Source organism: Erythrolamprus reginae, chromosome 3 (genome assembly GCF_031021105.1).
Source record: "Erythrolamprus reginae isolate rEryReg1 chromosome 3, rEryReg1.hap1, whole genome shotgun sequence".
NCBI lineage: Eukaryota > Metazoa > Chordata > Lepidosauria > Squamata > Dipsadidae > Erythrolamprus > Erythrolamprus reginae.
Genome location: NC_091952.1, coordinates 117,160,998 through 117,186,011, shown reverse-complemented (window position 1 = coordinate 117,186,011; position 25,014 = coordinate 117,160,998). Strand labels below are relative to the sequence as shown.

The 25,014-nt window shown below is 37.5% G+C and overlaps 1 protein-coding gene across 1 annotated transcript in view; it reads right to left on the bottom strand.

Annotated features, from left to right (window-relative positions):
• Nucleotides 1-10,626: 10,626 nt before the first annotated feature.
• The window catches only part of COL11A1 (collagen type XI alpha 1 chain), a 308,095-nt gene continuing 293,707 nt past the window's right edge, over nt 10,627-25,014 (bottom strand). The window contains exons 59-62 of the mRNA XM_070748567.1: nt 19,339-19,451; nt 16,996-17,064; nt 14,242-14,475; nt 10,627-11,303 (exon numbers count right to left, since the gene is read on the bottom strand). Of these exons, the coding sequence (XP_070604668.1) occupies nt 11,157-11,303; nt 14,242-14,475; nt 16,996-17,064; nt 19,339-19,451 (563 nt within the window). The 3' untranslated portion in view covers nt 10,627-11,156. The remainder of the gene's footprint in view (nt 11,304-14,241; nt 14,476-16,995; nt 17,065-19,338; nt 19,452-25,014) is intronic.

Sequence of the window (25,014 nt, the reverse complement as noted above, 5' to 3'; positions counted from 1 at the left end):
CCCCTCTCCATAGACTCGGGGCGGCTAACAACAATAAAACAGCATATAACAAATCTAATATTTAAAATAACTTTAAAAAACCTTATTAAAAACCAAACAAGCACACACACAAACATACCATGTATAAATTGTATAGACCTAGGGTTAAAGGATATCTCAGTTCCCCCATGCCTGATGACAGAGGTGGATTTTTACTAGTTGAAAAAAAAAAGCCAAAAATCTCATCCAAGAGTCATTTGAATGAAAGTGACTAGAAGGTAGGTAACAGCCATGACTGCCCAGTGGTCAGAATGCAGTATTGAAGGCAAATTCTGTCAACTGCCAGCAGTTTGATCCTCACCAGCTCAAAGTTAATTCAGGCTTCCATCCTTCCAAGGTCGGAAAAATGAGGACAGAGATTGTGGGAAGAAATATAGTGAAGGCTGTAAAGCACTGTGAAGTGGTATATTCTGTAAGTCTAAGTGCTATTGCGATTTGTTAAAGGAGTGAAAGAAGAGAGGATGAATAGGATGGGGTAGAAAACAAATAGGGAATGGGAGGGATATTTGTGATGTCTATAGGTGTAGATATTTTTATGGATGTGTATGAAAAAGAGAGAGGGAAATGTTGATGGATATGTAATCATTAGGTGATTCAGTTCATATTACATATTTGGACTTAAGAAAAGATTTGACAATGTCCCACTCAGGGTGTCTATGGGAAGATTAAGTGAAAAAGTCAAAATGGCAGCTACAACTGCATGATCCTAACTTTGCCCATTGTGGGCAAAATAAAATGTAGGCCTTAATCCTATGCTTTAAATTCTAACCTGATTTTTTTTTTAAAACCAACTAACAACACCCATTAGAAGTCCCTGTATCCCTCACTACAAATCTCTTCAATAAACTTAGTAGTTATGGCTTGAAACTCGTGTCTTCTCATAAATGGGCAACTGGCTTAAAGTAGAAGGTAGAAATACACACAATGGTATTACATGCAAAAGTACACTAGTTGTGATGGACTTTTTGGTTGTTCTGTGAGTTTGGGGTTTTTTTGGTTTTTTTGCAGCAAAAACTGAGAAATTCTTATCAAACATTTCTAGGGCCATTTTAAAAATGACATTTTAAAAATGTCACATTTTAAAAATGAAAAGCAGTTTTTTTTCTCTCTCTCTCCCAAGGAATATGTGGCACATATCTATAACGGAAGAATTTGGCTTGTAAAAAATAAAAGAAGTACAGTATTGCATCCCAAAAGCTTTTTCTAGGTACATTTTTAGTTTGAATTCTTGTGGGCATTTTATTTTTAATGCTTAGTTTTAGCATTAAAACCTTGTTTTGTTAATTTAGGATTGTCTGACTATGGACAGGCTCCAAATCTGACATTGCAATGTATTTGCAAGTTCTTCAAGTAGCGTACTAATTAGACCTTAAACTGTGTGAAAAGAGCCATGGTTTCTCCTCAACAAAATGGGAAATTATTAGATGTTTTACTATTGTTAGGAAAACCTCATACCACTGAAAAGAAGCTGTGGTGAGTAATTATTACAAATAAGATATGATTGCTCTTTTCTAAGTGAAAGTCACAAGGAGATGTTTGTGGTTCAAATGCATGATTCCATTTGTCTTCCCTGTCTAGATGCAAATTCAAGTCTAAGAATAATCTTATTAACTCTATGGAATGCTGGCACCCATAATGAAATGCATACATCACACCTTCCCATGTACCCCATCTCCCTACTGTGCAAATGCACCTCCCACCCCCCATGCATGTGCACATGAATCCCCCTGCCCCGTTTTGCTAGCAGGACTCCCTCCATCTTTTGGGGCCCAAAAACGGGCTGAGTGGGGGAGCGCTGCACCCCCATGTCCTGTTTTGGGCCTACCAAGTCTCCTTGCAGCCTTCTGGGACCAAAAATGGGCCACGTGTGGGTGCCACACCCCCAGAGTGCCCCTGCCCCCATGTGCAGCTCTCCACGCATGCACATGTATCTCCTCGTGCATCTTGCTCTCTGCACATGCATGGCAGATACCTGAAAATCAGTTGGCTGGTGGGAGGCACACACACATGCATGATCAAGCTGAGCTGGCCAACGGCGCATGTGTTTGCAGACAGGGCTCCGCGTGCCACCTGTGGCATGCATGCCATAGGTTTGCCATCACAGATCTAGGCTGTTTTCAGGAGTCCACACTGCCTCAAAAATGAAAACTTGCGATTTTTATGGCAGTTGGGGAGGGGAAAATGTGGCTCTATTGTGCTTTTTAAGCTGATATTCTCAAACTAAGAAGGAAAATCTTAGGCTGGGAAGAAGGAGTCATCTGCTGGCAGTCCGGAAATTACTTTTCAAATTTATTCAAGTAATCCTCAACTTGTGACCAAGCCCTCTTGATCCCAAAATCTATGTTACTAAATGAGACATTTGTTAAGTGAGTTTTGCTCCATTTTATGACCTTTTTTGCCACATTTGCTAAGTGAATCATTGCAATTGTTAAATTAGAGTATCTGGTTCACCCATTAACTTTGCTTGTCAGAAGATCATGAAAGATGATCTCATGATTCCAGGACACCAAAACTGTTGGGATGCGTCAATGGTTGTAAATTTGAAACAATGGTCATTGTAGTGACTCACAAGACCAGAATGGCAGGTACAATACAACTTTAATGCTTACAGTACTTCAGAACTGGTTAACAACAAAAGTGCCAGGTCATTTATACTTTAACAACAACCACCAATGAGAACGTTATATTCTTCCCACCAAATGGCGCCCCCTGTTGTTGCTATGGACATTACAGTAATCAGTTCACTTTTTTCAGTGATGTTGCAGCTTTGGTCACTAATGGAATTATGGTAAGTCAAGGACAACCTGTATCTTCTTCAGTCCCAGGATCTCATTTCTTAAAGCTATGGAACTAAACCATAGAATTACTAGAATACATTTTTAAGTCTTGACTAAATTTGTAAGTTTCCAGATTTTACATTATTGGTACTTGTATTAGAATCAAATTAATTAATTAACCGTGAAACTAGTGAAACTGAAAGTGCTTATGGTTGACTGGACTATGCTTCTATTGTACTTAACAATATAGTTGCTTTGTTTTTAGTTATTTGCTATTTTCTTCTGCTTCCTATTTATGATGTAATGTTTTGTTGCTTTTATTAGTAATCACTTCATTTCTATGTTGCATATAAACAGTTCTCTCAAATCCCTTCAGTTTTTATAGAGTGTTCTATACTTCACATTCTGCAGCAGTTTGTAGTTTAAATTAGTAAAGTTTTTCTTTCTTAAAAAATACTAATCCATCTTAGTATTGCCTCTATTTAAATTTAATGAACTGAAACCAGATCCCAAATTAGGATGTTATTTAAGCCATAGAATTTACAAACTCAAAGCAATAAATGCAAATTGGAGCATTACAAATATATTTAATAGAGTGAGTCCAATCATCTCACATTTACAGGATCTTCTTCAATTCTTAATATAACACCCCCTCCCGACACACACACACACACACACACACACACACACCAACATAATCCCTGTATTTGAGATGTTATGCATTTATTTTGCATCTGCTAGATAAAATAAAATCTTGTAAGCCAGTAGTATGTACATTTATATCATGTTTTCAAATGGACAATAGACCGTATATTAGTTCACTAGGTGTATAAACAATGAATCCCCACCCATGTATTTAATTTATGGAAATTACATGAATGTTTAATTGAAGTCACCCAACTCAGCCACTTCTTGTAGTTCTAAGTTCCACATCTTCAAATAGTTTCCAATTAATTTCAATGAAATTTGGCATTCTATATTCATAAGCAATGGCTATTTGAATATTTTTTTAAAAATCTTATTTTTTCACCAACTTTACATTTATTCATATACCATAATGTCTACATGTTACACACTTATATATTTTTCCAATATATCATAAACAAATATCCTAAAATTGCAGTGTTTATAATTTTATCTCCCTTTTGTTTTCCTTCTATATTTCATGTTACTCCCCTCCCTCTATTTCCCCCTCTTCCATCTATCTTTTCTCCCTCTCTCCCTCTAATCTACTTCTCTCCTACCTCTCGCCCCTTTCTTCCTACTTCCTCTTCCTTCTTCTTATCTTTCCCTGAGTACTTCTAATTTTAATCTGTTATGTGGTTGACAGACGGGCTTTCTAGAACCCTAAATTTAACCCAACATCAGTGCTGTTCTTAAACTAACATTTCCCCTTTATTTATATTTAAATATATAATATATTCTTCTAGGTATAACTACTATTGTCTAATGCAGCCTCCTTCCTCCTATTTTTGTCACCTAGGTCTATCACCTTTAGTTTTCAATTTTCTTTCAAATCATTTGCCATTGCTTATCTTCCAAATGTCTTAATTTTCTTGTACTTCTTAATTTTAGGCCTTACTCTTCCTTTTCCTCAATTTATAACTTAACTAATGTTTCTAATATTTTTCCTTCTTTATATCTCCTCTGCAGCTTTATTTTCTTTTTATTTTCTCATTCTCCATATTTTAGCAAATTCTGATCTTATCACTACATTTCCATCCATTGGTTAATAACATTCTAAGATCCCCACATTGGACAGTCCCATTTGTAAATTATATAGTCTAATATAGAGACCTGTCTAAGTAATAATTATATAAATCTTATACTAACAATATCAATAATTATCTAAACCCCATTCAATCTATTTAATTTCTCTTCAAAACTCTGTACATCAAATCTTAATTCAAACCAATATATAAAAGTCTTATATAAAATCTTTTACAAATAATACTTATACAAGTCTTATAATATTCCAAATTACATCTAGAGTTTTCTAAATCTTTTTCAACATTAAATCAACTTATAAATTGTGCATATCTCATACAAAAAGCAAATCTTATAAAGAGTATCAAAATTTAATTCAATCCAACATATTTATTTATTCATTCATTCATTTTTTTTAATGCCGCCCTTCTCCTTAGACTCAGGGCAGTTTACAACATGTTAGCAATAGCACTTTTTAAGAGCCAGCATATTGCCCCACAATCTGAGTCCTCATTTTACCCACCTCAGAAGGATGGAAGGCTGAGTGAACCTTGAGCTGGTGATGAGATTTGAACCGCTGACCTGATATACCAATCTAATGTAAATTTATTAACTTATAAAACACCTCTTCGTGTAGTAATTCTGTTGATTAATTATACATACTTATCTACACTAATATTGTTAACCCAATTGTATTAGCACAATTATTCTAATTCTAGGAAGGAAACCAGAAATCTTATCAACAATCTATCATCCATTCTCTTTTAATCTGTCACGAATTCCATTTTTTTAAATTTTCCCTTTTCCCCTTCTTCTCTTGACTTTTTCTTTTTCTTTCTATTCTTAGTTCCTCCTAATCTCTTCTCCCTATTACCTCTATTATTTTTAAATTGCTGCCTCTGGAACCAATTTTCCACTCTTGCTCTTTTCATGTCTGGGTGGCAAGTCACTCCAGCCCCTTGAATGGTGTTTCTCTTTTCCATCACCCTTCAAGGCAGATCTGACCTGATTCTGACCAGTTCCAGGTGTCCAAGCAGCTGGGATTACAGGTTCCCCATGGAGCATGGCAGACACATGTATTGTTGCGACATTAGCCATGCCCCCTCCAGGTATTTGAAGAAATTCTACCCCATTAAAATGCTTGAAGAACTGATTCTCTTCATCGCCCTATATGAAAGATCTCCTATCTTTCAAATTTGTACATTGAAACTCAGCGATTAATCAGAATACTAAAGAATTTCAGTAAAAGATGTCAACGCTCAAATGAGAAATTTGTTTTTCTGCTAAATATTTCAAGCCTTTTTTTTTTAAATGAATGCATAGCTGGACACAACATCATCATCATCATTATTATTATCATCATTATTTTTCAAAAACAAACCTTGTTCACTGACGAAAGATGCTTCCAAAAGAAAGGAAGAAAGGAAGAAAGGAAGGAAGGAAGGAAGGAAGGAAAGAAGGAAGGAAAGAAAGGAAGAAAGAAAGAAAGAAAAGAAGGAAGGAAAGAAGGAAGGAAGGAAGGAAAGAAGGAAGGAAAGAAAGGAAGAAAGAAAGAAAGAAGGAAGGAAGGAAGGAAGGAAGGAAGGAGGCAGCGGGACATTGAAGTAACAAAACGAATGAGATATGTACCCAATTAGCAGTTAAGAAAAAAATCTCAAAGTAGTGGGGGTGTGACTTATGTTTGAAGCTGCCAAATGAAGGATAAATGTAATTGCTATTATTGGAAAAACTGTGTATATAAAGGGTTGCTATTGGGGGGAAATGTCTCCATATTTCCTTAAAAAACAAACTGCAAAATGAACCAATTGGTTGAAACAGTTCTCTTGATCAAGGTGATGTTTAGAAATAGACTGATTCATTTCCACTCTCTTTTTTTTCTTAGAAAAGGAACTGTAAACAACAGCCTTTGGACGAGGACAACTGTGTTAGTAATAACAAACAAAAAAAATCATATTAGGCACCAGAACTTTAATGTAAATGCTTTCTTCTCCCTTTAATAATTTTGAAAATCTTAGTTCCATTCATTGCAAAAAGGTTAAGGATTAAGTTCCATTTGACTCTTTCAAAGTCAATTTATTTTTGACAGAGAATTTAATAAAGTCAGGGTTTCTCAAGAAGAATAACAATTCTGCTCATGGAGGAAAATGTATGCCTTTTCTTAATTGCCATTTTCACTTTCTGGCAAACAGCACAATTCAGCTGACATGGGTTTTGAGAAAGTGCCTCTGCCAAAATGCAGCTAATATTAGCACTGGTATCCAGCCAGCATACTAAAACTCATCCCTTATTTTCTCACTTTATTGTATATTATTCTTTTTTAAAAAAAAAATAATCACTTGATTTTCATCACAGTTTGAAACACAATTTAATGTTTAATTTGTCTTTTAGAAAAAAAACCCATCATGCTGTTAACCTTTACTATAAACAACTTTACTAAGGTTAAAGGGTATGAATCCAGATAACCTTGAGATGATAGTAAATAGTTTTTATACATCATTTTTGCCATCATATTTGATAACCCCTAGACCAGGGGTCTGCAAATTGAAACACTGAAAGAGCCATTTGGATCTGTTTCCACAAGAAAGAAAACACCGGGAACCACAAAACATGGATGGGTGTAGCCAACTCGACATCACTCCCACCCAGTCATATGACACCCCCAGCCATGCCTACCCAGGTTTTGTGGCTCCTCATGGTATTTTCTTTTCTGGGGAAAACAATTCTCTCTCTCTGTCTGTCTGTCTCTCTCTCTCCCTCCCTCTTTCTTTCTCTGTCTCTTGCTGTCTCTCTCTTTCTCACACTTTCTCTCATCTCTCTCTTTTACCAGATGATTTAGATCAAGAGTCAAAATGTAGTTATTTTGTTCCCCTACTGTGGCTCCCTGTCAGCTGAACCCACCTCTGGTTGGCCCTGCCCCTCGCTCTTCCCTCCCAGTCACTCCTCACCTGGCCTCTACTTGCCTCATCTCTTGCTGGATCTTGCGGGTGCTTCTTCCAGCCCTTGGTGCTACACTCACCTCAGTTCCTCAGGGAGATGCGCAACCTGTTCTCACCCCAAGACACTTACCTGACCTGGCTGCAGCCAATGCTCCACATTATATTGGCCTCCAGAAGAAGGTGGGGGTGCTATCTCCCCCATTGTGAAGCACACTAAATTTAACTGTGCTTTGCAAGGTCCTAAAGAAGACACTTTGCTCCTGCTCTGAAATATGGAGCGAGTCTTCATCCCCCACCATTGCCCTTATCTTCTCTATCCAGGCAAGGAGTGAGTGAAGGGGAGGGTGAGGGGCAGGGCCAGCCAGTGGTGGGTTTAGCCAAGAGGGAGCCACAACAGTGTGAAGAAAGAGCTAAATGCAACTCTGGAGCTGCAGGTTGCTGACATCTGCCTAGAGTCTAGACCAATGCAATATTTAATAGACAATGGATGGCAATTATGATTTTAGGAAATGAAAATGCCAGAATTACCATGCCATTGGCATGTTGTTCTTTTAACCCATTGCTAATCACCTTTGTCAAGGCCTCCCAGTCATGCCTTTTTGGCACATGTATGTATGTATATATGTAACCAGATCAGCTTGCTCTCAGGGTAGTGTGGTGAATGGTCATGATAATGAATAGCAGTAATGATGGGTTAGTGAAGTGTCATAACCGCTGTGAAATTGACAGAAATTTATTGATAGCACATTAGCCCAGTTAAGGATGGTCCAATTTAAACATTTAGAATTTCAGCAACTATTCAGTGATATTGTATTAATTGATCTAGAGTTTGGATTTAATAAGTAGAGAGACCCCCTTCTAATACTCTTTCAGAAGGCCACAAAGATGTGGTTCTCCCAGCGGGCCAGGGGAACTCAGAGGAGGATGGAGCCCATTAAATGGTTGGTATGAATGTGTGGGGAGTGGAGGGTTATTTATTATTTTTATTTCTTTTTTATTGTGCTTTTATGTCCTTCAGTTGCCATGAGAAATAGGCAGCAATATAAAATTTCTAAATTTCTAAATACATTTACAAGGGCATTAAGGCAGGTAAAAACAAGCACCTCCAATATTAATAAGGTTTTGCGTCTTTGGTAAACCCAACCTCATTGTTACTGTTTAGGGATTAACATTAACTGAGAAAATGAATTTATTTGGTAAATGTGCTCTGTAAAAGCAGCTATAAAGTTATTGCATTGTTTTAAACATTTTCTTTCCTCCTTGGACTCAGGCAGACATTTGTGAACTTCATCAACAATAAACAAACCTTTCTGAAGGTGACATTTATAAAATCAAAATTGATTTAACACGCTCCTCCTACTCCATTTATGAGGATTTTGACCTGAATATTTTACAAGAGGCTTTAATCTGTATTCTGTATTTTATGTGATAGATTATCTACAGCCAGAATTTAATTGTGTTATTGACGATTATACAGCATTTCCTGTAGGATTAAAAAACAGAATGATCAGTCCATGGAGACAGGAATTGATTTTATTAATAAAATGTATATTATTTTGTCTTTCAGGTGACAGATAACAAACTTTGGTTTTTGAAAAGGAATTCCAAACAGCAAATTGTTGACTTTGAAATTTCTTTTACACATAAAATGCTTGCATGCTTTAAAAACAGCTGAAAATGAGCTAATGGGATCCAGTATCAATTAATTTAAAACAGATTTATATAAGAAATAGTAACAAATATTTTTCAAGTCTTACATATATTATGAGAAATAAGTACAAAAGGATTTGCGTTAAATTAATGTCTATGTTTGACCACCCAGAAAAAAAAAACAATCCTTGAGGTCAGGGAAAAAAAATAAGATTGCAAATTATAACTGAGTAAAAAAAAAAAAATCTTCATAGCAATTTTCTCATAGGTTGCTTGGCAACTAGGTAGAATCACATGACCTAGACTTATTTGCCACAAAACAGCAAGAAGGCTACCTGAGCAGATTTAAGTTTTTACACTCTAGTATCTTCTGTGCTGGGAGAGCAAATAGATCTCATTGATACAAATCCAGAATCTGAGGTGATAGTGCTGCATTGACTATATCCATCATCTGCAATGTGGTTTTTGCTTGTTAGCCAAGAGGCCAGGACGTAAGTGCTTTCACCTGATCTACCACAATCTTTAACATGATCATTCTAGTAGATGTGTAGTTACACTTTTGGTACAATAAATTGTAGTGCTAGACGTATTTTAAATCTGAAAGCCCTGTTTGTTTTCTTTTCTTCTTCTTTTCTTTGGGCATCAGGATATGCCGGATTGGGTGGGGGGGATATATTGAACGGGGGCAAGAGTCTTTGTTCTGAAGTTTCAGAAGTAAATTATGACACTGACAGAATAAAAACTAGACATTAGTGTGACAAATACAGGCACGGCTCATACATAATTTAGCTATACCTAGCAAACGTGCCAGAAAGATCACTGGAGTTAGCACAGTTCATAAATAATTGTGCAGAATCTACTTTTAATATCCAGATGAAAAAAAAAACCCAGAGAGTTTCAATTATTCATTAATTATAGACTAGTTAGTTATATTACTGGAATTAATTCATTATACTCAAGGGCCCCTTACAGGGAAAGATCTGGCAGCCAGAAACAAGGTATGCTTTGTTCCTAAGCTGTGGAAATATTGTCAGATGCATCCATAGGCATAATATCCACACTGCTACTTTTCTGCATCTCAGCATTTACTCCAGTGCTAAAGGCAATGCACAGAAATGGTCTCCTTCCATCTGGCTCACAACTTTGCAGATTGTCAGAATACAGTGCTACTAAGAACCTGCGCTAGAGCTACAGGGACTTTCTTCACATCTTTTGCACATTTAATTTAGCGAGACGTTTTTCCCCACACCAATGTGGAAAATAACCACCACCAGAACGCAACTTGCTTATGTCTTGAAATGAGGTATGCCATCCCATGAGAGTACTGTATCTCAATGACCCCTTGAGATCCTTCTTGGAATTCCTTACTGCAAGATAGTCCTAAGCAGGAAAGGGTGCTTGCTGCTCCTTTGTTTCCAGTTCTGCCTGGACCTGAGGTTTTGTCACTGACTTCAAATAACATAACTCTATAGAGATCAATATATACAAAAGAGGGTACATTATAACGTTACTTATCAGAAAAATATGGAGTGGGACTTCATTGGAAATTGCAGCTTTATTTTTCATAATACATACACGGTACTGAAATGTAATTTTTGAAATTAGGATAAGGTAACAGCCAGTTGCAATTCAGGAACGCATGCAAGTTTTAGAAACAGACACTGGACAGCACTGTACACAGAATAATTACAGTTTATTAAACATATCTTCTTAGCACCTCTCGTGTTGTAAAAAAAAAAGGAGCACCATTCAATTTTACAGCACCAAAAAAAGGGGGCAGGGACATAGGTGGGTGAAGAAGGATAAGACATTCATAAGATGAACTTGCCTGTCGGTGACACAGGATCATTCATCATTTGCCAAATAAATTTAAGTCATGTGATTCTGTTCCAAAAAGGGCAGTGGATATTTTCTAAAGAAGACCTACATATTTGGTGAAAACATCATCTATTCCATTCTTATTTAAAACTTACACATGGTACAAATGAATCGGTATGGTGACACCTAGCACATTTTTCTTCTTGAAAATTTGCTCTTTGCTCTAAACTTAACCAAGGAAACAGACTGGACCCACTTCAAAGCCAAACTTCTGATTTTGATCACCAAAGTCATTAATCATCACATCAAAGATAGGCAGTTGATCAATTTTGGGAGTGTTGATTTCCATAACAGTCTTTGCATAGCCTTTTCTTGTCTGTAAAACAAAATAACATTCAATTAATATACTGGTTGATGTAGTAAAGAACAGAAAGTTGGACTATGTTTATCTAAGGAGCTGGTTGTGAAGCCAAGGAGATTACAGCAAGAATTTGGAGAAGGAGTTAAGAATGTTAGAAGTCTCAAAATTTTAACTAATAAGTAGTTGGAATTTTTTTTTTTGACTGAGATATTTCTTATGCATTTTAAACCAAAATGGCAGTTTGCATCTTGACTGGATTTCCAAAAAGTAGCAACTTAACAAGGTACAGTAGTCCCTCACCTGTCGCTGGTGTTACGTTCCAGACCCGGCCGCGATAGCTGAAATCCGCGATGTGGAATTTATCGACTGATAGTACTTATTTAAGTATTTATATTGTAATTGTTTGGTACGTTTTCATTGTTTTAAGTGTTTATAAACCCTTTTAGATACAGTATTTAAATACAGTATTTACAATTTTAGATAATTTTTTTTAAAAAAAACCTGCCGATCAAGTTCGGCGGGCTGTTTAAATCTGCCGATCAACTTCCTCAGAAACCCGCGAACCAGCGAAGATCCGCGAATGATTTTTCTAATTAATATTTCTTGAAAACCCGCGATGAAGTGAAGCCGCAGTAGGTGAAGCGCGGTATAGCGAGGGACTACTGTACTTTAGAGAACAATCCAGGTGAATATAATTATCTGTATTTATCATCGCTCATTCACTTGTCAGGGTAGTAATGAGGGTTAGATAAAGTGTCAAAAATAATCATGTAGGGAATAATGTGCTGAAGACATATCACTTCTCCTCCAAGTCTAAACTAGCTTTTGAGGAACAGGGAAGGAAGGATTCTGCTTCATATCTAGCAAGTGAAAAGGAAGGGGGTGGTATTAATTCAAGCAAAAAAACGCCAAAGATTGTTGGAACAAAAGAAAGGAAAAAGGACAATGACTCGTTTAAATGCAAATTAATTAACAGAATGACAGAATCATGAATCTTGGAGCACTTTTAGTCCAACTCCTACTCAGGCTGGACAAATGACTCTCATGGTTGACTAACTTTTGCTTGAAAAGCTTCCAGTGATGGAACTTCCACAACCCCAGCAGCCAGGATGTCCTGCTCCTTAATACCTTTTGTAAGTTGTTACCTTTCTGTGGTGCTCGTTTTCCTCATCGCCAGATGTAAGATCCTTACTGGATGAAGGACTACACGCACGTGTTGAGTAACGGTGCACTTTATTACAACGAATAACGGTTACAGAAATAAGCAAAAGACAACATGGCCGTGCCCGGCAGCTATATATATGCCAGGCTGCCAACCAATCACATTATAGCATTTTCCCGCCCAAGGAATATGGGGCGGGTACAATGCCTAACTGTCCTCTGGACACAACACCTTTCACAGTCAGAAAAGTCGTCCTTGTTTTGAGTTTGAATTTTCCTCTATAAAGCTTCTAAAGCTCAATAGTTCTTCTCCTACTCTTGTGGACTGAGGAGAATAAACCCATAGTCTTATCTCTGTGACACGCCCTCGAATATCTGACTACTGCTAAGGTTCCCTTGTTCCTCTTCTTTAGATTAACCATACCTTCATTGGATTTAAGATCCAAATCCTTCTCCATTTCTGTTGCTCTACCCTGCATTCTCTTCCAGGTTCTCAGCCTTTTTGTGGTGCAAGGACTAGAACTAGGGAGAGTAGTCTGGGCATAATTTGATCAGTGGAGCACAATGTGGGGACTATCATTTTTTATGATCTCAACACTATATCCCTGGTGATCAAGGTCAAGACTATTGATTCAATAATTCCATGAATGCATTGCCTCTTTTGGTAGCTATAGCACCTTGCTGGCTCTTGCTTAATTTGTGGTCTGCAGGATTCCCAGACCCTTCTCAGAAGTATTAGTATATATACGAGGGGCCATTCAGTGGTGGGTTTCAAATTTTTAAACTGCTGGTTCTGTGGGAGTGGCTTGGTTGGTGGGTGTGACTTGGTGGTCATGTGACTGGGTGGGTGTGGCTTGATGGGCACGGTATGGCTTGGTGGTCATATGACTGGGTGGGCATAGCAGGGAAAGGATACTGCAAAATCTCCATTCCCTCCTGATCAGCTGGGATTCAGGAGGCAGAGAATAGATGGGGATAGGGCCAGTCAGGGATGGTATTTATCGATTCTCCAAACTATTCAAAATTTCCACTATCAGTTTTCCAGAACTGCTCAAAACCTGCTGAAACCCACCTCTGGGGCCATCTATTTTGTACCCATGGGTCTGCTTTTTTCCTATCTTACAGTTCTCACTACATATCCAAATTCAATGTTTGGATGTTAATGAAGCAGTTCCAAGAAATGAAATGAAACCATGTAATGCAATGGAGAATGTAATGAGTCAGTATTTGAGAAACATCTAAGACATTGTTTAATATCATCCTCTAACCACCAGATTCCAGTGCCAATTCAAACAGCAGCTCATTGGAAGTGAACACACACACACACACATGCACACATATAAAATTCGACATTTGGAGCAGATTTTACTTCTATTTTCTGTTCTAGCCACATGTTATATTAAAGTGCACATCTTTCATTTGCAATATTACTGTTATTCAGTTTTTGCAGTACTGTACATAATAAAGTACAAATGTTTTCCATTTGTTATCTCCAATCTCTATTTTTTTCCTGTAGTGACTTCTCTTGTCAATGCATTTACAGAAGCTCGCTGTCTGATTGTTTTTGTCTTTTATTTGCCTTACATTATGGATCACATTTCCCTCTACCTCTTTCTATGGGGTTATTCTTTAAACAGACTGACAAAGGCAAAAATGCACCCAAAGTACAAAAATGAAAGAATATATTTAGAAAGAAACAGATGTGGGCAGGAGAGGCATTAAGCTGAATTCAGTTGAATATGAAGCTCATCTAAAGCTGGGGGGGGGGGGAAAGCCCAAAGCTCCTACTTACTGCACAACCATCCTGGAGCACTTTGATGTACGGATTGTTGTCATAAGACATCTCTTCATCGTTTGACCCTAAGAACCTCAATGCTTTGTCATAGCTGTCAGAAGAGACGTCATGCCAGGCTACTGACTGATGACAGTTGTAAGTGAAGTTTTGTCGAGCAGAGGCACTTAGCAGTTTAAGGAATGTCATTTGGACCATGCTAATAGAATTTCCTTCGGCATCCACATAAGAAAGCTAAGGAGGTTAAAAAAGAGAGAGAAAGCAGGCTTGTAAACAGCTATATATAAACTTGCTCTTCAAAGTGCAAAACGAGATAATATGCAACAGCAAAACACATTAACTGGCCTCTTATAAATCAGCTGACATAAGCCTGTTTGTTGTCCTATTAAGAATGCAGTTAGGCAATGAATCAATAAAGATATTTCCTTCAAGCAAAGCTATATGATTATGCACCCAGTCTGTCTGTTATTATCAGAAGCTGAAAACCATTGCAAGCAATATGTGATAACCTTGTCCAGACAGCATTCTCCCAAGGGCACAGTTTTAATTCATAGCTAAATCCATTGCTTGCTCGAGGTATCCTTTCCTTTCCTAATTTCCCTAACATTAGCTTTTGTATTCTTTTTGTATCTCATATTATAAATTAATAAAACTATAAATAATAATTTAAAAAGAACCACGGACTCCTGCAACACAAGGTAACAAAATTTATCAGTGATGACCTGTTTTATGACTGCCACAATATAAAACTGATGCACATTTCTATCATATGTCGAGGACTTACGGTGAAGTAAATATTGCTAGAAAAGAGCTCAAAGGCAGTCAGCTGTATAATTAATTTCAGAATATCGTATTAAAGGATCCAGCAGAGGAGAGAAGAAACAATGTTTTTCATTTATCATGGCTCTTAAAAAACAACCCCACTGGATGCAGTTACTTAGGATGCCGGCTTTATAGCAGACCTGGGCAAAATGCAGCCCGAGGGCCAGATATGGCCTGCCTGCTGTCGGTCCAACTTTTCTAGATAAGAACCGGGTATTCAAAATATAATATATAATATATAATAATATATATAATAATATATAATAAATAATATATATAATATATAATATATAATTATAATATATAATTATAATTTATAATTATAATTTATAATTATAATTAACTCAGTTCTACCCAATAATATACAGTATTGGGTAGAACTGAGTTAATTATATTAGTCCGGCCCTCTAAAACCATCCCAATTTCTCATGCGGCCCTATGGCAAAATTAATTGCCCACCCCTGCTTTATAGTGACATAACTTAAGATCTGATGATAAAAATACATGTTCCTTCAAGTCGTTAAAGTAATGTGATGACATTCACCTATAAATTGACCCTTTTGGAAAGGTATGAGAAAGTTTTCAAGGCATCAGCCCATTTTAATATATATGCTCACATTGAAGATTTAAGTGAGAGATGGGGGTAGAATTCTTTTTGAGTCATATCTGAGTCACTTTTCTAAATTTGCCGGCATGACTTTTTGCTTGGATAAAAAGATAAAATTTGATAGACTAGGAAAAACCCAACTACCAAAAAAAAAAAAGGATATTTATTATCACAAACATCTGCAGAAATTGGATGGTGCAGATTAACACTGAAACAAATGAAACTGACATGACTGCCGGAAGTTAACCAGCAAATGGTACTTGCTTTCCTACTTAGGCCAAAATGTACAGTATCCAAAAGCAATTAAATTATTTTGATACATGAAAATCTTATAAGCATATATTCCCATCTGCAAAAATATAACAACTAATTTAAAAAAAACCCACTCTTTCCCAACATCTAAAGTTATCTGTGTGAGGCAATAAATTCACTGTAGCCAATAGACAATCAGATGGACTAGAAACAAGAAGTTTTATTTCTAGTCTAAATGTAGGTACTTCTTTAAACTCTTAGCACATGGAAAAAGGTAATATATTTTTGACAATTTAACTGTCACACAAAATGTTTTTGAAAGGCAGAAAAGAGGGATTCCCAGCATTTATTCCTCAAATGTAAACTGGAGCCTCTCTCTAAATATGTAGTGAGCGTTTGTTTAACTTCTCATGGCCCTCTGAAAGTGCTACATTTTATGTTATCTCAGGAAGGAAGGAAGGAATGAAGGAAGGGAGGGAGGGAAGGAGGCAGGGAGGAAGGAAGGGAGGGAGGGAGATATTGATGCTCATTTTGTTATGTTCCCACCCATTGGTTGTTTTAGTGTTACTTTCTATATGCTCCCAGTGGATAATATCTTTGTTATCTTGATTTGACTAGAATTAAAACTAGACTAGAAAATATTTGTTTGTTCCTGCAAACAAATATTTGTCCTGCAGACAAATATTTCAAGCCTGATGATCTCTTATCTGCTCTAGGTCCTTGACAAAAGCCACAAATCAGTAGTAACTAAATACTAAATGCAAGAAAGAAAACAGGAAAAAAATATCAATTTACATATTTCCAGTTTGTTTCCTGTAACATATTTTGCCTTACCTGAGAATTTGGAATCCTTTATTTAGAGAATTACAGACCTATTTCTGCCCCTGAAGATGCAGGATACCCAGAGTATCTTCATGCTGAAGCTTCACACAAAAGCCACTACTTGCATGCAACACTTTGTGTGTTGCAAAAACAAAACAAAACCCAAAAATATTTGCTTCAGGATAATTTAGAGGATTTGTACTTTTAGATTAGCATGCTAATTCTTAAGTAAAAAAGAAAGGGTAATTTACCAGTTTGCCTCTTTTAAATTCACTAAACCAGGATCCTGGATTTTCCTTTGGCCACGATGAAATCCTAAACTGTGAGGGAGGAAAGAAATCAGGAGTGTTAATTATGTCAGCAAGAAATGAGTAGGAATTAGCCGAGTTTTACATAAACACTTCTAAATTCATCTTTTAAAAAAAAAAAATGAAAAAGGCGGGGGGAGCCTGGGCTTTCTGCCTAGTTCTAATTATATTTAGAGTTGTGCAGAGAAAATTGTATCAAGTTCTCAGATAACATATTAAATAACTAAATACATTAATTGGATTGTTCCAGCAGATCTGTGGGAAAGGGATTGTGCTTATAGTCTTTGGCACTGGGTAAGCCCAGATGGCGTTTTACTCTCTTCAAATACTACAATTTGGTATTCTGCCAGTTGTATTTTCTTGTGAAGCACAGGAATGAACCATTCACAATGAGCAGAGATGTAGAGATGTCTTAAAAGACTGTTCTAATCTCAGTGTGCTCAGCATCTGAAGGGAGATTTTCAGTCTCTTTGCAATTTTTTAGGATGTTTTAGGCGGCTGTTGTGAGCTGCCCCTAGTCTACGGAGAGGGGCGGCATACAAATCAAATCAAATCATCAAATCAAATCAAATCAAATCAAATCAAATCAATAAATGTATACATTTGCTCCTGGTTTGTGGGTGTTGATAGCGGCTCTGACTTATTTGACAAGATTTTTATAGCTAATCCTCACTTAATGACTGCTTGCTTGGCAACCATTCAAAGTTACTGCAACCTCCGAAAGTTACTTACAATCTGGTTCTGGAGTTCCAATGGCTGGACTCCACCCCCAAGGTCACATGACTGCACTTCAGTTGCCTGGCAACTGGGTTACCTTTACAGCTGACTGCTGGGCTCTGTGGTTATATGACCATGATTTATGATATTTTTGTATTATTTTTTTGCTTTTTCAGGTAATTTCTTTTGCAAAAAAACACTCATACATACGTCCCCTTATGATATTTTGCTCCTGGCACATGTGCAAAAAGCAAAAGAAATATGAAAAATGAAAGAAAAAAGATGGCGGTGCCCGAAGGACTGGCACCAGAGCGGTCGCACACAAATTGTACGATATGGCAGCCTCTACTGGTGTGCAGTTGTCTACCGCACCAGTAACAACCCATCCCTGGTCTATTCCAAACATGAGAACCCGTGCTAGAACAAATAAAAGATTTATCTAAATCTAGCTACTTGTTTAAAAAAATATTATGGCTAGAATAACCTTAGTATGATGATCAATAATCCAAAAAATGCAATTTGGCACTATACTAACACTAGGTAAATGGATCTACCCTTCTTAACAAATTTATGTAGCAGAATTCAGATGTTTACCTGACATAATTCTTGGTTCAACCAAGCATGGAAATATATTTCAAATGTTTGCTTGTAAACATTTTTACTTATATTTCAAATGCTTAGAAAAATAAGGTTTGAATATATACATTTATCTGGCTGCTTTCTTAAAACAGCATAGTTAATCAAGCCAGATAAGAACAGTACTTGGTAAGAAGGGTATGAAAAGATAAGACAAAGAAGTTTATGAATTATTTTCTTCTTCCCAAACTTTTATCAAGTGATAACACAAAATGAAAATATAGCTACAGATGAAACAACTAATGGTGATTTTGTCACTACTGTAGTATCTGAGATTTATATTCTTGCTTTCATTGTTAAAATAACTTTAATGTACTTAAGTGTAATTTAATGGGGGGGCGGGGGGTTTACTACAAAATTTGCTGAATACTAATTGTATAGTCTTGAAAATTCTTTTCGCCACATATAAGTTCTCAACTTATGACCATAATTGAGTCTGGAATTATGGTTTTTAAGTCTTCTGGTTGTTAAATGTGTCATCCCATGAGTGATCTGATTTTTATTTTTATTTTGCAGTGGTCATTAAGCAACTTTTATGCTCATTAAGCAAACTCATTCTCTACAATGGATGGGTTTGGGGTTTTTTTTTTTACTGGGAAACAGAATCCTAATTTCCAGGGTGCCCCCACCCTAAAAAAGTAATAGATTGTAATCATATGACTGTGGGATGTTTGCTGTGATTTAAAAAGTAGCTGTGGAATTGTATCATGGTTATGAAAAAAATGACCATAGTAATAGGTATAAACTATTATCCACAAGTCATAGGCATTAGGCAAGGGCCGGGAAAGATTTAGATCTTCCCTTGATGCAATTTTGTACTGGAATTAATTTTTTAAAAAGTTCATTTGCAAAAAAAGCAGTGTGTTTATTTGTTTGTTTGTTTGTTTGCTCCAAGCTAGAAATGTTTGCAACAAGTACTGTTTTGGTACTTACTCCCTCTGATTTTTTATCTGGATAGATGCAAGTTTCCCCATCAGCTGTGAAGTTACAGTACACTTTGAAAGAATCCCCGGTACATCCCTGGTTAGGATCAATCCAATACTCTCCTATTAAAAAGGAAAAAAGAAAAGAAAAAGCAATTTCATTCATTTGATCGAATCTAAGACTTAGTTGCCGATTAAATGAGTTGTTTTAAGTAATAACCTTTAAATTACAGTATTGTAAAAAATATCTTGTTTCAGATATTTTAATGTTTTGCAGAACTATACATTGGTATTAAGAGCCCAGTAGGAGCATCAAAATGAGCAAACATGGTAATAAGCAGCACTTCATTTTAAACATACCAGGTTTATAATTAAAAGATAAACCTGAATTTATCTTGACTTAATCTATATAAATTATATGATGGTGCAGTGGCAATGTAGAAGGCCATTTTTATTTCAAGGAGGTTTCGTTCATATTAAGAAATTTATTTGTTTGTTTGTTTGTTTGTTTGTTTGTTTGTTTCTTTCTTTCTTTCTTTCTTTCTTTCTTTCTTTATGCATGCATGCATGCATGCATGCATGCATGCATGCATAAGTTTAGAGTTTATTTTGAGTTAAACTTATTGGTGCTTTTGCTTGTTTACCGAATAAAGGAAAAGGAGGAGGGGAAACCTTCATGTAGCTTCAAAAAATTTCTTGCTGTGAAAATCTCAGACTTTTGATTCTGATCCCAGGATCAAAGCCAGATCTTGCAGTCTCCTGACTATAGTAGGACAATGAAATCATGTTGTCAGCTTTTCATAAAATTTGGGGGGCTGTTATTTGTTGAGAACTGCTACATGTAACAATTTTTTTAAAAAAATGTTCCCAGTTGTTAAGTGTGTTTTCCTGATAGTTTATACCTTAAATGAATAGAAAGAAGTTATTATTCCCTGTAAATTTTGCTTTTGTGGTCAGCACCATGATATTTTGAAATTGATTTATTTTTAAGGATATTCGCAATATTTCAAGATACTTAAGAAGCTTCTGGAATTGTGAGAACTATCAAGAAGTTTCTAGAACTGTACAGAATTATCTAGAACTTTTTGGGACTGTACAGAATTGTAGGTAGCTGTATAACTACAGTTATATAGGGCCACTATAGTCCTTCCTGAGAGACGGAGAGACAGGATCTAATTGATTGGGATTGCATAGTAAGTGGGCAATGGCCATCACATACAAAGGGGAATTGACCTAGACAGACAGGTGTGAATTCAATATCTATTAAGATTCTGATAACGACAGTATTCACACTTCAACCCACACCCATTACAGGAGGAACGTAGGAATGTAAATGTATAGATATTATGCTACTCTGGAACTGGGTGATCAATCTTGCTCTGCTGAATCCTCAGTACACTCTTGTACTTTAATACTGCATGGAATAAAGGCCATTTTTATCAAGTTTGGAGAGACATCATTTTTCCTTACAGTACACAGCAACTTAGTCAATTTAGATGGCATCAAGAGGTTGCATACATCCAGCAGACGCATTTTGCTACGTATGTGGCCAGTTTATAAAGACAAGAGCGAAAAAATACTCTGTGGAAGCATCTGCTAAGATGTGTGAGGCCTACAAGGCATACTTCGGCATGCCTGTTGGTGACCAAGAAAAACCATTTCACATGTGAGCACTGCAAGAAAACTCTTGAAGGTAAGTGGATAAATGCTATTCTCTTAAATAGCAGATGAACTGTGTTAATATTGTAAATATCACTAGTCATTAGTGTGAAATAGGTCTAAATCAAATTCTCAATCCAAATTTTATTTTGTTTGCTTATAGGTTGGTATAGGGGAGAGAAGAGAACCATGCATTTTGCTACCCCAAGAATTTGGCGTGAATCGACTGATCACTCAACAAATTGCTACTTCTGCATGGTGGACCCTTCCAAATGTCGCACTGGCAAAAATGCACAGCCTGTAACGTATCCTGACATTCCTTCATCTATTGCCCCAGTGCCACACTGCCCTGAACTTCCTGTACCAACACCTCCAGACAGAGCTACACCACCTTCAAACGAAAGCAGCAGATCAGACACCGAGGAAGACGTTGAAGATCATGATTTCTCTTCATATGCAGATGAGGAGCGGAAGCCATACTACCCTAACCAAAAAGACCTCAATGATCTGATCAGAGACCTTAGTCTCACCACGTCCAACGCTGAGCGTCTGACATCAAGGCTCAAGCAATGGAACTTATTAGATGTAAGCGTCCAAATCACAGATCAGAAGAAATGAAAACATGATGGGTGACTATATTTGGTGATTGATTTGTGAAATTGATTTGCAGTATAGTCGTAAATCTAGGAAAACCATACACTTCTGAACAGTTTTTGGTAATCTGTGTAAATTTGCAATGCATATAGCGTTCTTAGTCTGACTGTATAAATGAGAAGATGCAAAATCATCTGTTTCTATAGTAAAAATGCATAATTTTCGTTGCCGTGGTCACAAAAGCGAATTTTATGATGAATGTAAGCAATTTTAAATTTGTTTTAGACACAAGCAATTGGAATATAACATTTAAAAGCTGGGAACAAAATTTGTGTTACATCACTGGGTGCTGTGGAAACTGGCTGTCTTTTAGGTATCTCTGCTATTGTTATTAATGAATTCCTGGAAACTTGTAAAATATTTGGGTATCAACTTGCTTGGTATGTATTTTTTTAAATGTTTCATTTTTAAATCTGTTTTCTTGAGCTTGAAATCCCTTTATTTACTTCAGGGTTTATTGAATCCAAAAGAACAATTGATCCGGGCCTCTGATCACTGCCCTTGGCAAAAGTGACCTAGTGGAAGAATACCGGGTACAAGAATAATAGGTGTATTACATATAAGAAACAAGAAATGATATTCACATTTAACAATATTCTTTACCGCCCATAATGATCCCCTTCAAAATAGAAAAAGAAAAAACAATGAGTAAATTACTTCAGATGCATTTTTTTAACATGGAAAATTTTGTCATGGGGAAATAAATAGTCCTATTATTTTTTTAACCAGAACTCGCATCACCACTGGAAAAAAATGCACTAGCTGTTTTATTGAATGTCTGAGACAGCCTAGGATGCACGAGACTACTATTTAATAGTTATCAAAAAGTTTCAAGGACATAAATGTGGAAGACCATACCATGAAGCAAGAAAGGTTATATAAACAATTTTTCTTATTATGCAGCAATGATTGATGCAAAGCCTTCAATTTATATAGCAAGTTACATAACTCTCTTATTAGGCTATCAAATGTTCATTATGTTTAGAATGAAACAATAAGCTATACAGTAAGGATAGGCTACTACCCTGTTTCCTCCAACATAAGACACCCCCTGAGAATAAGTCCAATCAGGCTTTTCAGTGCATGGCAATAAGGCCAAGTCCTTGTTTCAGGGTTCAAAAAAAATATAAGACAGGTCTTATTTTTGAGGAAACACAGTACCTTATAACTATCTTTCTTTCACTTGTCATCTGTTCATTTAAGCATACAGTTCTAGGCCTGCCTGTTATCAACTATAGAAATCCTACAGCTAACAACCCTGATCAAAACAGGCATCTAAAGAGAAAAAAAGAAAGACAGATAGTTTTAATTTACACATGACCTTTTGCAGAATGATACCTATGGGTAAACAACTTGTTTTTCTTCAATACAGTCTCACTGACTCACACTTTGGGAAAATAGTGGCCTTGCTAAAATAAAACTTCTAATTTTTAGTAATTTTATTAAACATTGCAATTAAAAACATAAAAAAGTAATACAGTGATCTCTCGGTTAGCGCGGGAGTTACGTTCCAAGACCTCCCGCGCTAACCGATTTCCGCGTTATATTGGATGCGGAAGTAAAACCACCATCTGCGCATGTGCACCATTTTTTTCATGGCCGCACATGCGCAGATGGTGGAGTTTGCGTGTGGGCGGCGGGGAAGACCAAGGGAAGATTCCTTCAGCCGCCCAACAGCTGATCTGCTCCGCAGCGCGGAAGCAGCGAGGAGCCGAAGATGGGGTAAAGGCAAAGGGGAAACCCCATCTTCGGCTCCTTGCTGCTGCCGCGCTGCGGAGCGGATCAGGTGTTGGGCGGCTGAAGGAACCTTCCCTTGGTCTTCCCGCCAGATCACTTGCCGCTTGCCGCTTGCCAGTCCACACACGCCCCCCTGGATGAGCGGCCCCGCATGGCCCCAGCGCCGGACTCCGTTGCCGAACGGCGAAACCGGAAGGGGCGAGGTGGGGGAGAACGGGAGGCTCAGCATTCCGGCAGTCGCAGCGCTGGCTGTCAACTTTTCTTTTTAGCACTGGGGAGGCAAGTCAGCTCCTGCCCAGTTTTAAAAAGAAAAGTTGACAGCCAGCGATTGTTCCGCTGCCGCCAGCATGGAGCCCACGGGGGATTCGCCTTCCTCCCACCCGCAGCCGAGACTGATCGTGGGCTCCTTCGCAACCTCGGAGAGCTTCCAGGGCATGAAAGCTCACGAAAACCAGGAAGCTCTCCGAGGTTGCGAAGGAGCCCACGATCAGTCGGCTGCCGGCGGGAGGAAAGCGAATCCCCCATGGGCTCCATGCTGGCGGCAGCGGAACAATCGCTGGCTGTCAACTTTTCTTTTTAAAACTGGGCAGGAGCTGACTTGCCTCCCCAGTGCTAAAAAGAAAAGTTGACAGCCAGCGCTGCGACTGCCGGAATGCTGAGCCTCCCGTTCTCCCCCACCTCGCCCCTTCCGGTTTCGCCGTTCGGCAACGGAGTCCAGCGCTGGGGCCATGCGGGGCTGCTCATCCAGGGGGGCGTGTGTGAATGCCACGGGGCTGGGCTCGGCTCCCCCCTTGGCTCCCCCCCTTACCAGCCCCGCCGCGGAAGGCTCCATTCTGTTCCCTGCTGGCCCGATTGAGCGGCCGGCGGTCTCCATTCAGGGAACAGACGTCCACCCCCTCCTCGGAGTCCCCGGCACCCAGCGTCCCCACGCCGCCTCCACCTCCCGGTAATGCGCCCGACCTCTGCCTCTCTCTTTCTCTCTCATATACCACGCCGGCAACAGGGAGAGAAAGAGGGAGAGAACTAGCGTGGACTTATTTTTTATTTTTTAATATTTTATTTTTTTAATTAATATTTTTTGAAAAACCGCGTTGCAGCGTTTCGCGCTAATCGAGAACGCGCAAATCGAGGGACCACTGGTAGAGAGTAAAAAAAAAGTAAGAGTGAATTTAAAAATAGGTCCAGAAAAGAAAGAAAAAATAGAAAATAAGATTATAAAAGAGGGAAAAAAGAAAAGAAATATAAAAATAAAATTCTTTTCTTTTTCATCACAGGAATAAACAATGTTAAGTTTAAAGTATAGTTTACTTACAATACACCAAATAATCTCTTCTTATGTCTCATCCCAAATCCTCAAAGCCACCCCAATTCAGTCCTCATCAGCAAAAATCCATTAAGAATGACCAGAGACAACTATTTTAATCTCAATCAAATAAAACAAGTTTATATTCTTTCCTTTTAACTGTCCTGATCACTAATAACCTTCAAATAATGACCTAGAACTCTTTGTTTTTTCTTTGTCCCTTGTTATAAAATTTGTCAAAGTTTTAGCACGTCTTTTGTAAATCCAATAAATCCAGGTCTTTTGTTTTTTTTACATGCACATGTCTTTTAAAAATCAAGACATCAGCAGATT